The sequence below is a fragment of the Chrysochloris asiatica genome, unplaced genomic scaffold, assembly GCF_000296735.1.
Source record: "Chrysochloris asiatica unplaced genomic scaffold, ChrAsi1.0 scaffold00144, whole genome shotgun sequence".
Lineage (NCBI taxonomy): Eukaryota > Metazoa > Chordata > Mammalia > Afrosoricida > Chrysochloridae > Chrysochloris > Chrysochloris asiatica.
Window position 1 is genome coordinate 3,314,546 of NW_006408662.1, and position 15,272 is coordinate 3,329,817.

At 41.1% G+C, this 15,272-nt stretch overlaps 1 protein-coding gene across 1 annotated transcript in view; it reads left to right on the forward strand.

Annotated features, from left to right (window-relative positions):
- Nucleotides 1-15,272, forward strand: part of MYLK4 (myosin light chain kinase family, member 4) — a 96,069-nt gene that overhangs the window by 73,026 nt on the left and 7,771 nt on the right. Inside the window, exons 2-8 of the mRNA XM_006870579.1 lie at nucleotides 304-382; nucleotides 4,099-4,204; nucleotides 8,632-8,725; nucleotides 8,801-8,910; nucleotides 10,154-10,295; nucleotides 13,277-13,347; nucleotides 14,562-14,690. Of these exons, the coding sequence (XP_006870641.1) occupies nucleotides 304-382; nucleotides 4,099-4,204; nucleotides 8,632-8,725; nucleotides 8,801-8,910; nucleotides 10,154-10,295; nucleotides 13,277-13,347; nucleotides 14,562-14,690 (731 nt within the window). The remainder of the gene's footprint in view (nucleotides 1-303; nucleotides 383-4,098; nucleotides 4,205-8,631; nucleotides 8,726-8,800; nucleotides 8,911-10,153; nucleotides 10,296-13,276; nucleotides 13,348-14,561; nucleotides 14,691-15,272) is intronic.

The window sequence follows — 15,272 nt, forward strand, 5'->3', positions numbered from 1 at the left end:
GAGTACATTTGCTTTTGAATACTGTATGTAGTCAGTGCAGAGTTTTATTAACTCACACTGTCTCAGTCTCTAAATCCCTATTAAATTTTATGAATCATCTAATATAGTGCTTCCCAACGGGGGCAGTTTTGCTCCCAAGGGACATTTGGCAGTCTCTGGGGCTGCTTTTGGTTGTCTGAACTGGATGGTACTACTGGCTTCCATGGGTAAAGCCAAGAAATTATGCAGTTTCTGCTATCAATAGAGCTGAGGTTGAGAAGCCCAGATGACCTGCGTAACCTGTTACCCACTGTGTACCCACAGGCTAAGGAGAAGGTGTGGTCACACTCAGGCCAGCAGGAAACAACACCCGTCACCAGCAAAAGGACCTCCACCCTCACAGGTAACATCTCTTGAAGATCAGATATTTATTGATATAGAAAGCTATGTTATAAAAGTCCTTTTTCCATTATTGTTCTTATTCAGAAAAAGATACACATTTGCAAAGCTCAGCTGTAGGAAGAGGTGCAGTTTGAATACTTTTATTTGACTAGCTTTGGGTCTAATAGTTACAGGTAGGAAGGAGCCCTGGCGGGGTAGTGGATTATGAGTTGGACTCCTAACCAAAGGCCAACAGTTTAACTCCACCAGCTGCTCTGCAGGAAAAAGATGAGGCTTTCTGCTCCCATAAAAATGTACAGCCCCAGAAACCCTATACAGGGTCATTGTGAGTCAGAATTGACTACACGGCACATAACCACCACCACCAGTTACAGAACAGAGTCCTGGGGTGGCCCTGTAGGATAAGCACTGGATTGTTGACCACAAGTTCAGCAGTTCAAACCCACCAAGTGCTCGTAAGGCAACCCTATGAGTCTGAACCAGCTCAACGGCACTTAACAATAGCAATAGTTAGAAATAAGAATCTTTTAGAATTCAGTTTTATAGAATTCAGTTTTCAACCCAACATACTGGCTTCTACCTTGCTTTCTAAAAACTGTTAGCTAATGAAGAGAAGCTGCAGAAAAGACATGATTTACATGTAGCCAACATGACGCGGATCACATTGCCATCGAGTCAATTTTGACTCTTAGCAACCCTGTGTGGGGTTTGTGTTGTTGTTAAGTGATGTCAAGTCTGTTCAGACCCTGTTTAGGAGTTCCGAGGAGCAGCTGGTGTGTTTGAACTGCCGACCTTGTGGTTCAAAGTCCAGTGCTGATCCTATACCACCACACCAAAAGTCCAAGGTATACGGTTTATGAGATTGTAAATACTTGTTTTTGTTAAGTGCTGTCGAGTCGGTTCCAACTCATAGCGACCCTGTATAGGGTTTCCAAGGAGCAGCTGGTGAGTTTGAACTGCCTGCCTTGCGGTCCAAACCAACCTTGTGGTCCATTCTACAGTGCCACACCAGGACTCTGTAAATCCTTACAGGAGCAGGAAGTCCCATCTTTGTCCCATAGAGTTGCGGAGGGTTTGAACCTCTGACCTTATGGTTAGCAGTCCAGTGCTTACTGGAGCTCCCTGATCACGTATGTGTACATTAAATATTTTGGTGCAATGGTGGCTTCTAGAAATATGATCAGATGGACCTGCCTTCTTCTCTAAAAGAAGAGGTTAATAAGCTCAACAAGAAAACTGTGGAGAGGTTCAAGCTCTCTCTAGCGCTGAGGAGTCTGGCTGCATTTCCTACTGCCAGACAGCAGGATACCAGAGCAGATTTTGCTTCAAGAAATCCCAGACAGCCAGGAGATCTATAGGCATAAGAGACGTCCCACGCACAGAATCTGAAAAGACAAGAACATGATAGTGTTGGGGATTAGAAGCAAGTCGCTGTGGATAGAAATGAAAGCCCAGTGTGCAAAGGAGAGAAAAAAGGGTTTTATTCTAAAGACGGTGCTCGTGGAAGAGACATCAGTGAAAAAGCAGAACCAGCAACTGCAAAGGAATCTGTCCAGGACACAAGTACAAACAGCAAGCAATGGTAGCTGCATTCTGTGAAACGTAGGGCTTAGGATATAACACATCCACAGTGCACCTATGCGCCTTGACAACTTAAGGCCTTAGCAGAGGACCGGGGGGTGGGCAGCTGTGCAACAGCGATTGAGATCCAAGCTGCCCAGCGTATGTAATATTTTCATGGTTATGTTTTCTTGCCTTTATTGTTTTCTTACCTGTGACATCTTATTGTTTTCTAATTCATCCTCCAACCAGTGGAAAAAGACAATGATTATTAAAATTTACAAGAATTTAAAAAAATTTCAGATGAAGAGTTTTAGTTTTAGCTATATAGAGCACATCATTCCTAAAAACAAGAATCAAATAGTAATCAGATATATCTGTAAAAATCTTTATTTTTAAAAATGCATTTACTTTATAATATATGATAGATTTGGTTTTTGTTTGTTGTTGTTGTTAAGTGCCATCAAGTAGGCTGCAATCAATAGCAACCCTTGTGTAGGGTTTCCGAGGAATGACTGGTGAGCTTGAACCACCAACTTTGCAATTCAAACTGGCTTTGCAGCCCAGTGCATTAACCCACAGTGCCATACCAGGACTCTGATATATTGGTTATTTACCCATAAATCAGAGGGTAATTCAAAAAGTACTGCTACAAAATCATAGAAGCCTTCATTAAACAAAAATATCAGCATGTGAAACTATTGTTTTTCAACATATCCTTCATCTAGGTCTATTCACTTCTGAAGTCTGTTTCCACCTCTCTAACCCTTCCCCAAATAATACCACATTCTCTGATTTACACCATATCAAAACTGCAGTTTGGGCATCCTTAAAGGTCTCAAATGTGTTCCTTTTCAATGTTCTCTGAGTTTGGGGAACAAAAAGAAGTCTGAAGGGTCAAGATCAGGGATGTAGGGTGGATGGGATAAAATTTCTCAATGAAATTTTCCTAGGCAGCTACCCTCAAAGAATGAGCAGATATATTATTGTGAATGAAAAAATTCTTCAGAACAATTTTCCGGACCTGTTTCCTACCAAGGTAGTTTTCCATTTTCTTAAAACTTCTTCCTCATAAGCCCCCATGAGTATCCTATGTCCTTCGAGAAAATCTATCAAGATTACCCATTTGGGATAAAACAAAGCAAAACAGTCGTCATAACTTTCTGAGCTGACTTTACTGCCTTGAATTTGACTGGTCCCATCAGAAGCCACTGTTTTGATTGGACCTTTTTCTTTGAAGACCCTCCAATGATATAAGACATGTGTATTACTGAGCAAACTTGCCTGAATCAATCCACTGGCCACAGAGACATGTTCGAACATGTTTTGTGTGGAATAAACCCATGCACGTATGAACTGAAACCCTACTAGCAATGCTTTCTAACTTATCCTAGTGCAATGAAGGGAATCCTGTGTGGCACTGTGGGATAAAGCACTGGGCCACAAGGTTAGTTTGATCCACAAAGTTGAGGGTTCAAACTCATCAGCTGCTACTTGGAAACCCTATACAGGGTCAAGATGAGTTGGATCTGGCTCTATGGTACTTAACAACAACAGTATACTGTGGATGATGTAAATGGATTATTGAATGACCTTATTCCTAAATTATCACTGTAATTGGATAATAATGACAGTTCTGCCCAGAGAGTTGTGTTGTTGTTGTGAAGTGCCGTCGAGTCAGTTCTGACCCATAGCGACCCTTTATAGGGTTTCTGAGGAGCAGCTGGTGAGCTTGAACTGCTGACCTTGCAGTTCAAATGGCTTAATGGACTATATAGGGTATGCTTTTTCTTTCTTTTTTTTCTCAATGAATCCAAATAATTGCTCACATTTAAATTAGAGTGGTCTCAAGTTTAGATTATGACCTGTGTGGACTATATCGGGTTAGAAATTTCCAACTACTTTGACATTTCTAAAAGCAACACTTAAGATGCACTCAACAGCAGTTAAGTGGTCCTGATAGTCTTTCTTACAAATGCTAAGTATTAGCTTCATGAATCATATATAACGATATTCAAGGGAAACTTGTATTTTTGATTGGAATGACTAGAAATGAACCCTGTGGCCCACTGCATTTTAGTATTATAGAAGTACATTGCTGACCTGAGACCCCGATGTTTGCTTGATGAATGACCTCTTCTCCCTTTCACCTTCTAGAAGATGTTCCGGCCCCACCTGCCCCATTTACTCATCGAATTGTCACCATCAAACAAGCAGCAGTCAGCAGTTTCTATACTGTGAACAGGACAGAGATGTTGGGAAGGTAAGTAGTGCTCAGTCTTAACAAGAAGAGAGCTTTCGAAGAGATAGATGCTCAGGACATCATAAGGATTTGCCAGTCTTAACTTGTGAGCCAGATTCATTACAAAGAAACATGTATGAGATTTTAGCCATTTCTTTGAACGTCTATCACAGCTGCTAGGAATGTTGCTAAGATGGCGATAATTGAATTCCAAATTTATCATCTGCTTTCCTTCCCATGTGGGAGTGTCTGAAAATGAGGGGTTCCCAGTGGGTCACCCAGAGATTTAGATGTAGAAGTTGTATGGTGCTTTACCTTAAACACCAAGAAACAAACTGTGGAAATGAGTGTATTTCTCCAGGCATGTGCATATCTTTATATCACCGTTGCTAGTTTTCAACTTACATTGTTACAACACTCCTTACTAGTGTCCATTCCAGCTGCTTGCCTTCATTATCAATGAACTGATTTGGGAGAATCTAAATGAAAATCCATCGGGGACTGAGTTTATTTCTGGGAATGTTCTTTCCTCTTATACTTTAGTCACAATATCCTCATTGACTTAAAATTCAAATTATAAAGTTTGCTACCATCAGCATTTTTTTGTAAGCTGGGAAAAGGAGAGCAGAAAACATATAACTATGTTGAAAACGTAATGTCTAATGTACCTAAAACCTGCGTACTGACTATTGCAAGTAGAGTTCTGCAATTCATCGTCAAGATTTAACAGAGATTTCTGAAGTCCCTTTCTCCTCTTCCCATTTCTTATTTCTTTTGATCTTTGACACACAGTGCCACATGAGTGAGTTCATCTTCAATGAGTGATTAGAGGGTCTCCCTATGAGACTAAGGGGACCGGTAGAGGGAGAAATGGGGTTCAGAAGCATGAAGAGGAGCCATGAAGTCTGAGCGTTACTTAGCTTGTTTGAATCTCCAGTGATTTCACTGTTAATTCTGGAACTACTTCTCTAAGCTGAAAAAAACCCCAAATAAATCCACTCTTGTTGAGTCAGTTCCCACTTGAATCATCAGGGAAGCAGACTGCCACACTGTTTTTCTATGGAGCGGCTGGTGGATTTGAACCACTGATCTTTCAGCTAACTGCGCCACCAATTACTTACGTACGAGAGTATGACTTTGTGACAATGCCTAGGGTTTATGCTGCTTCACTGGCCAAGGTTTATAGAAGGCATCTTAAGAACATCTTTCTTTCTGTCACTCATCTCAGTCATGTGGTCCAAGGGGTTGTACTGCACTTGGCAACAGCAATTTCTTGTTCTTGACTTCATTCAAAACTGGCAGTCATAACAGACTCAGTAACTAAGTTGTTGTTAACTGCCACTGAGTTGACTCCTAGCCTGTGGTGACTCTGTGCACAATGGAACAAGAGGCTGCCTGGTCCTGGACATCCCAGTTTTCAGTATATTTCTGTATGTGATTATATTCTGTCTGGCAAAGTATGCATAAACTCAAAGCAACGTTATGCATCAAAAACCTCAGAGAAGATTCTATGATTTTGCAAATGCAAAAAATGACTTTGTATTTGTTCTATCATATTTACTTTTATGTAATTTTGTTGTACCTCTTATAAATATATTTTTTCCAAAAATAATTTGATGTACCTGCTCATATGCTTGGTAGTCCCAGAGAGCAAAAACAGTTAACACACTTGGTTGCTCACTGAAAGCTTGGAAGTATTTTGAGAGAAAGGCTTTGTGATCATCTACTTCCCAAAAGATGTCCTTGAAAGGTCTACGGAGCACAGTCCTACTGTGAGGAATAAGGAGTCACCATGAGTTGGAGTCATGCTAAGGCAGTAGGTTTTCTACTGGTTCCTATGGTATGGTGCTGGAGGGTGACCACTGGACTGCTCACTGCAAATTCAGTGATTCAAACCCACCAGCAGCTCCTCAGAAACCCTATACAAGGTTACTATGAGTTAGAACCAACTCCATGGCACTTCACAACAAGAACAATGACATGCTTACAAAGTCTTGCTTAGTACAGTCATAAGTATTCAGAAGACAATACTATTTATATGAGTGGTTCTCAAGTTTTAGGGTACATATGAATCGCCAGAGAAAGGTGATGAAAATGCAGGTTCTGGGGCCTCACTCTGGTCAGGAGTACAGCCCAGAAATCTGTATTCTTAAGTCCTCACCACTTGTCTGTCGGTTTGTCGCACTGTGGTGGCTGTGATGCTGGAAGCTATGTCACTGGTATTTTAAATGCCAGCAGAGTCACCCGTGGTGAACAGGTTGCAACAAAGCTTCCAGAATTGAGACAGACTAGGAAGAAAGAGAAATGTTTGCCACAGAAAACCTTATTAATAGCAGCAGAATACTGTCTGATTTAGTGTTAGAAGAAGAGCGCCTCAGGTTGGAAAGCACTCAAATATGACTGAGGAAGAGCTAACTCCTAAAAGTAAAGTTGATGTTGTTGTCATGGATGGCACAAAGCCTACAGGAGCTTCCTTTGCTGATGGGACACAACTCAAAATGAGAAGAAATATCTACAGGCATCCATTAATAATCATAACATAGAGTGTAAGAAGTAGGAATCTAGTAAAATAGGAAATCATCAGAAAGGAAATAGCATGCATGAATGTACACATCCTAGCATTAGTGAGCTGAAATGAACTGGCATTCGCCTTTTGAATTGGACAATCATATGGTTTACTATGCAGGGAATGAAAAACTAAAGAGTCCAATTCATGGTTAAAAACAGAATTTCAAGATCTATCTTAAAGTCTAATGCTTTTTGTGATAGGACAATTGCCACACACCTACAGCGAAGACCAGTTAATATCTCTATTGCTCAAACTTATGCACCAGCCAATAAAGTTCTAGATGATGAAATTGAAGACTTCTATCAACTTTTTCTGACTGAAATTGATCAAACATGCAATCAAGATGCATTAACAATAATTGGTCATTGGAATGTGAAAATTGGAAACAAAGAGGAAGGATCCACAATTGGAAAATATGGCTTGGGGGACAGAAGCAGTGCTTGAGATCACATGATAGAATTTTTCAAGAACAGTGACTAATTCATTGCAAATACCTTCTTTAAACAACATGAACAGTGACTATACACTTGCACCTCATGAGATAAAACTGACTCCATCTGTGGGAAAAGATGCTTGAGAAGGGAAGAACACAAGACCAGGGCCAACTGTGGAGGAGACCATCAATTGCTTATGTGGAAGTTGAGACTAAAGCTGAAAAATAAATAAAACAAGATCATAAGAGCCAAAATGTGACCTGGAGTATATCCTACCTATATTTACAGAACACCTCAAGAACAGATTTGATGCATTAAACATTAATGACTGAAGAACAAAAGAGTTGTGGGATGACATCAAGAACATCATCCAAGAAGTAAACAAAAGGTCATTAAAAAAGATAAGAAAGAAAGGTCCAAAATGGATGCAAGAAGAGACTCTGAATCTTGCTCTAGCATGTAGAGAAATTAAAGCGAGTGGAAGAAATGAGGAAGTCAAAAAGCTGAACATAAGATTTCAAATGGCAACTTGAGAAGACAAAGTAAAATATTTCAGTGAAATGTTAATAATAAAAAGGACAAAGATCTAGAGTTAGAAAACCAAAAGTGAAGAACATTTCTGAAGTTGAAAGAAGTGAAGAAAATACTTAAGCTTTGGGTTGCAATATTGAATGATTCTATGGGTAAAAGATTGAATGATGCAGGAACCATCAAAAAAAGATGGAAGGAATATATCAAGTCACTGTACACTAAAAAAATACTGGTCAATGTGAAAGTTGGACAATGAATAAGGAAGACCGGAGAAGAGCCAATGCATTTGAATTATGGTATTGGCAAAGACTATTGGGAGTAGCATGAATTGCCAGACAAACAAACAAATCAATCTTGGAAGAAGTACAGCCTGAATGTTCCTTAGAAGCCAGGATGGTGAGAGTTTACCTCATGTGCTTTAGACACGTTATTGGGAGTGCTTTGTCCGGCTGGGCCTAGGGTTGCCCTGAGTCAGAACTGACTGGATGGCACCTAACAACAACAATACATACACACCAGGTGTTCCTTCTCAAGTAATCCACAGACTACACTTTGAAAACCCGTTTGAGAAGCTTATTTAATAAAATAGATACAATAAGAGGCTTGTTCATTCACACTCAGAGAAGAGCCTGCAGCGGAGAAAAACCAAAAACTTGGCTGTGCTACAGATTCCGTTCCGACTCATGTGATGGTGGTGTGCTGCGGAGTCGGTTTCGATTCGTAGCGACCCTGTACAGGGTTTCCGAGGCTGTAAATCTTTACGGATCAGAAAGCCTCATCTTTCTCCCGCGGAACAGCTGGTAGTTTCGAACTGCCGGCCTTGAGGTTTGCAACCCCATTCGTCCCCAAACCACGGGCTCTTGCTGGATGGCACTGATAACCCCTCGCGTTTGCGCTCTTCTCTTCCTTTCCAGGGGGCGCTTTGGCCAAGTTCACAAGTGTGAGGAGAAAGCCACAGGTCTGAAACTGGCAGCTAAAATTATTAAGACCAGAGGCACTAAGGACAAGGTAAGGACGGTGTGGGTGGAACTCCCCCTTCGCCTCCAGCCTTCACAGCTCTGAAAGGCCCTTCCTTCTTCACAGGATGAAGTAAAGAATGAGATAAACATCATGAACCAGTTGTACCACGTGAACCTCATTCAGCTGTATGACGCCTTCGAGTCCAAGAAAGACATGGTTCTGGTCATGGAGTAGTATGTGGCCCTTCCTGACCCCCCTGCATGCCCTCTCTTTCTCTCCTGCCAATTCCAGCACACTGTTGAGGCTTTCATCCATGGCTGCCTCAGTCTGTCTGATTGAGCACTGGTTGAAACCTCATTTCAATGAGACATCACTGATTCTGACCTATACAAATTTGACACTTCCACCAACTTCACAAAGGAAAGTGTTTATGAATATGCATTTCCACTTGTAGTTTTATTTATTAGGGGTAGCATAGAAAAGCAGATTTAGTTTTGTTTTAAGTTATATTATCAAAAACAAACTTAAATATTATTCTCAATTACCTAGAGCAAAGCGATTTCTGAACTGTGTTTCACTTTCAACCTCATCATCAATATAAAGTTTAGAGTTGTTGTTGTTAAGTGCCATTGAGTCAGTTCCAATTCATGGCGACCCTGTTTAGGGTTTTTGAGGAGCGGTGTGTGAGCTTGAACTGCCAAACTTGCAGTACAAACCCACCTTGCAGTCCAGTGCATTAACCTGCAGCACCACACAAGAAAACACTGATAACTTGGGTTATGAGATTTCCATTTAAAGCCATTTTTATTAAAGAAAACGTACAACTGGTTACTCAGTTATAAGATATGAGAGACTCAATATTGTGATTTAGTTCATTTTTTTCCCAATTTGGGTTTTATTTATCTTATGTAATGGCTCCATACGATAAGCACTGGCCTGCAAACCACAAGGGCCATGGTTTGAGCCTGCCAACCACTCCGCCGGACATGAGGCTTTTTAAAGCCTTGGAAACCCCTACACAGGGCTTCTCTGAGTCAACCGACTTGATGGCACTTAGCAACAACAACAATTATAAATTTTGTGTAGTAAAATATGTAGCCTCTGCCCCCTTATAAACACTTTGTAACTGGGTCAGGGTCAGGGTCAGGATCCTGGCTAGACTTCACAGTGTTTGAAATTTCCCTTCACTGCGTTTCTGCAGTTCTCATCATCTTCCACGTTAGAGAAGGCAGATGTGGACTCCCGCCAATGTGATAGCTACGAATGACAGGCACTTTACAATGTCCTGTTTGTGAAACTGAACGTATATAAAATAAAGGCGTCCTATAGCAGAGTTCTCTAACAAGGCATTAAAAAAAAAAGGTAGAGAAAGAGACAGCAGTGTGCACGCATCTTATGGAAGAGTATCTTAAACACCAAGAAAGCTAGGGGGTCATTAAAGATCCTACTTAGGGCTCCTACCTCTCCCCTCTGCAGCGTGGATGGAGGGGAGCTGCTGGACCGGATCATTGATGAAAACGACAATCTGACAGAGCTCGAAGCCATCCTGTTCATTAAGCAGATCTGCGAGGGGCTCAGGCATATGCACCAGATGTGTGTCCTCCATTTGGACCTGAAGGTGGGCATGCTGCATCCCTCGCCTCACACTGGCCAGTAAGACCATTTTAGAACATTGTTTAATTACTAGCTACACATCCAGCAGTCAGTAAAAATCTCTATTCTGACCCATATCTCTTTTATTCACAACTTGCTTCACCCTGAGTATTTGTATGTTCCTATCTCTGAGGGTACCTATTTCAGATTCTTATAACCTGCCTGTGGTTATAAGAACTGTTTCCTTGAATACATCTACATGGGCAATTGTTTTCCTAGAAATTTAAAACAGCAATAATGACCGTAGGAGCCCTTGAGGCGCAATGGTTAAACATTCTATGGCTAGCTGAAAGGTCAAGGTTACAACTTAGCCTGAGACTCTGCAGAAGGAAGACCCGGAGATCCTTCCGTGTACGGATTGCAACCTAGAAAGCTCTCTGAGGGACGTTCTCCTTGTCACATGGGGTCACTACGAGTTAAAGCTGATTTGATGGCTTCTAACACCAGCCAGATATTCTAACTCACCAAGAACCCTCATTACTGAAATTTTGGGGGAGCTCTGGGCTTTTGAGGTATATAGAACCCTGCGTAGTAACCTCTGGCAGAATGGCAATGCAGGGCAGACAAAAGTCAGGTGCTGAAATGCTCGAGTCTGGTGGCTGTAGGTGAGGTTGGGATAACACACAGAGCAGGTGGGAAGCACACACTGTGAAAGCTGAAGAAGCTGCCTGCCACCCTGTCCCTCTTCCTCTGTACTTTCCCAATCAGAGGCCCAGGACTGATGCCCCTGGTCAGCTCTAGTATGGGGTTAAGTATCACCAAGTATGTTTTGTACAGCTCCATCAAAGCTCATTTTCCTGTTTTCACAGCATGGTGGTAAGATGAAATATTCTTCCATATAACCTATCATATGTTACAAGCCACCAGGAATCATAAAGCTAAATACTTAGGCTCTAACTAGGTTTCCATTGGCCTTTCTTCCTCGTACTTAGCTTCCCTTGCTGACTTGGTTGACACATTGCCTCTGCCTTCCACTCTGAGTGGGACGCAAAGAGAGAGTTGTGTAAATGACCGAGTAAGAGGCGGCAAAGGTCTTGGCTGTATATTGACCTCAGTAGTGAGAGTTTTCATTTTCAGTGCGGACACTGTGCAGATTTCCATGGGGATTTGATTGGTGACTGGAACTGAAAGTTGACCTACCACAAGTCAAATGGTTCCATGTGTGGCTTCATGATGTGTATTGAGGACATCAGTTCACAGTTTCGGTTATGGCTTTCATGTAAAGAGAATTAAAAAGGTAAAGGCGGAGTGGTCCATCAAAGATCAGTCATTACTTTCAGAAGGCTCCCTTGGAAAGAGAGAGAGCTAACAGCAAAACCAGTTGTCACGGACTCAGAGTAGAACTGTGCTCAGAGGGTTTTTCAAAGTAGCTTGTAAAGCCTTCCTTTGGAGGAAACCCTGAATGAATTTGAAATGACAATCTTTCAGTTAGCAGCAGACTGCATTAACCATGTGTGCCACTCAGGGACTCCTTGGGAGGAAAAGGGCCAAACATAATAATGCCCGTGATTTAAAAAATGCGCTCCTTGACATTTTTCTTTGCTCTTCAAATGTTATTCAGAGAACATGCTTTAATTTCAAAGTCAGAAAGAAATAACTTTTGAAATACCTCAAAGCTACTTCTTCACATTTTTTTCAAACAAATGTTAGTGTTTTTTTCAAATTCCATAGTATTCTTTGATAATTGGACAGTCTTATACATGAGTGAGCAGTTATTTAAGCATGAAACCACGCTTCTTACAAAGGACCAACTTCTCTCTAAACAGCTTTTGGTCACAGAACTCTGCTTGAGAGATATTTCAGAAAATGATGAATTCCTGAACATTGATGAAGAGACACGGTGTCATGTTATAGGATGCTTCTGAATTTCTTATCACACATGACCCTCTCTTCCATTCAGCCTCAGAAGGGAGGATTATCCTACCGAAAGGGGAAGAAATGGAAACTGACTAATGCTCTCCACCTTTTAGGGCAAATTGGAGCTCAAAATAAAGATTTCTAAGCTCTTCTGTGAAAGCTTCATTTCTTTTGGAAATGACTTTGACTTTAACTCAAAGCCCTTACTCTCTTCAGATGTAGGTACATTGATAAGACATCATATAAACACTATCTGGAGTCCTGGTAAGGTGCTGTAGGATAAGCGCTAGATCACAAGGTCAGTTTGAAGCACAGGGTTGGTGGTTAGAACTCACCAGCTGCTCCTCTGAAACACTGTACAGGGTCACTATGAGTCAGAACTGACTCGATGGCACTTAACAACAACAAACACTCTTTTTATTGCCTACCATCTACATTTCTTTCCATTCATGCCAGAGAGCAGGGTAAGGTCTTACCAGAGTCAACCAAGGGGTCTCTCAGGCAAAGGTTTCAGGCATTGAGACCAAGCTCAGCAGAACGTCAGAGCTGTTGCGAATACATACTGAGAAGTGAAGGAAGCCTTTCTTGGACGTTGGACTTCCTCATCAACAAAGTACAAGAGGAAAATCTATCAGAAAAGAACCTTCCCATTATCCTGCGTATTTAGAGTGACTGTTTAAATAAGTCTGGCTGCTTCTCTCATAACCTGTAAATCTCAGGAGAAAATGCTCCTCCACGAAGGGAAAATTCATATTTATTAATTCTAGAAGGCAGATGTCAAATAGAAATGACCGCCACCAGTTCACTTGGAGAGCACTGAACAGCTTCCCTTCTTTCTTTTCACCATCGTTTTGGGGACTGTAGAACCAGGGAAAGGGATAGGCAGGGTAACACAAGGTTGGCAGGGGTCCCACAACCGCACCCACCACATAATGAAAGAAGAAAATACTCACACAGACCAGCCAGCTGAGACGTGAAAGACTTGATGTGTTTTTCTGAGCATTGCTGTATTTTTAGTTGTGGTTCAAAGTCAATTTGAGTAAACAATGGTTGTTTTCATTGCTAATGTGTCTCCTCTTTCTCCCACAGCCTGAGAATATCCTATGTGTGAATCGGGATGCTAAGCAAATAAAAATCATTGATTTTGGATTGGCCAGAAGGTTTGTCTATTTGGACATTGGGGTATGAATGGAGTTAAGGCAGATGGATGCTCTTTCTTTGCAAAGAAAAATTCCATATACCCCTTGGCTCCATACCCTTATTTAGAATTAATTTAGCAAAAAGTATGTTCTTGAAAGAGAAAGACTGAGTGCTGGTGGCCAGGAGGCAGGCTTGTAGAATGTGCCCTTTGGTTGTTTAAATTACTATACATTCCTGAGTATTTTTGTGTACATCCCCCCTCCCCCAAATACAACAACAATAAAGGGGATAGAAGCAAATGCCGTTGAATGATGAGGCATGGAGGAGATTGTAATCATTGCAATTGAAATGATGAGAGTAAACCGATGTTCTCCCAATGTAAACGATCACTCCATTCACAACAAACACTTAAAAAAAAAAAAAAAAGTTCAATCTTATATAGGGAAATCCGGGACTTGACTGTTGAAAATGTTTTATAATTCCTGATGTGCTGCTGTAGGATAAAACACTAGACCATAAGTTCAGTTTGAATGCAAGGCCGGCAGTTCAAACCCACCAGCCACTCCTCAGAAACCCTATACAGTGTTGTTATGAGTTGGAACCAACTGTACAGCACTTAACAACAACAATAATAACATAAGTTAAGAAAAAAAATATGAAAATGAACACCTCATATGGTAAAATTTATTAAACTGGGAGCTATTAATTTATAATTTATAAGTTTATCTTTGTCTTTTATTTGTTCTGTCTGTACAGAGATTTATTTTAAAAAAATAATAGTATAAACAAAAATGAGAAAAGTTCTAGCATGTATGAATGTCTTAAGGGAACAAAGAGTTTTCATGGGATTTAGACCATTAAAGAGGCATCTGAAATGGGTGTTTTAAGTTACTCCTTAATGTAGAGTTATCCCAGCCATCTCCAGGCCAGCGACTGTGTCAGCATTCCTTTGAAAGTCTTCTATAATTCAGATGTTCTAATTATTCTGAGTGGCATTTTCCACAACAGTTTCAGACTGATAAAATTTTACAGTATGAATTATGACTCTTAAAAGCCCTGGAATGTCTTTCCACGTTCTTGATACTGCTCCTTTAAACACCCAATTTTCTTTCAAGTCTGTTTATCTAAGTCCTTTTGTATAATTAACGTTAATTTGTCTTATAGACTAACTACATGGTTTCAATTTCTCAAGACGTTTTGTGTTGATTCCTCTACCTTTTCTCTGAAATTTCAGATATAAACCCAGAGAGAAACTGAGGGTGAACTTTGGCACGCCTGAATTCCTTGCCCCTGAGGTTGTGAATTATGACTTCGTGTCCTTCCCTACTGACATGTGGAGTGTGGGAGTCATCGCTTACATGCTGTAAGAGCTCCAGCTGACCCGTGTGCTCACACTCAGGGCTCTACTGTGAGGGTTAGTCATTGAAGTCTTCAAAAAGTTCACCCACTGCTCACTCGTTGATGTGGTTAGTTTCTAAGAGCAGGCCATTGTGTGATCACTGGCTTTATATGAACATGGAGGATGACTACATCACTAGATAACTGCCAGATTTCATCATTACAGAACTGGAAATTTACTGCGTTACATAACTGCCAAATTTCTTCATTACAAAATCACCAAACCACTGAGAATTGTTCACCATCACAGCTAGGGTTCTTCTTGTCAGGCACCTTGGCATTCATGACAGCAAGATGTGCAAAATAGTCAGAGAGTCAATTTTTGACGATTGTAAATGCAAAATGTCAGATAATGAGATAGACCCAGAAGCCTTGGTCAAACCTGGAAACCAAACTTGCTGCTGGCAAGTTCATTCTGGGTCACAGCAGCTCTCTTGGACACAGCAGCACTTTCCCAGGGGGTTCCTGGGGTGGCACTGGGGGTTAATGCATGGGACTAAAAAGTCCATTTGAACCACAAGGTTGGTGGTTCAAACTTACCAGCTGC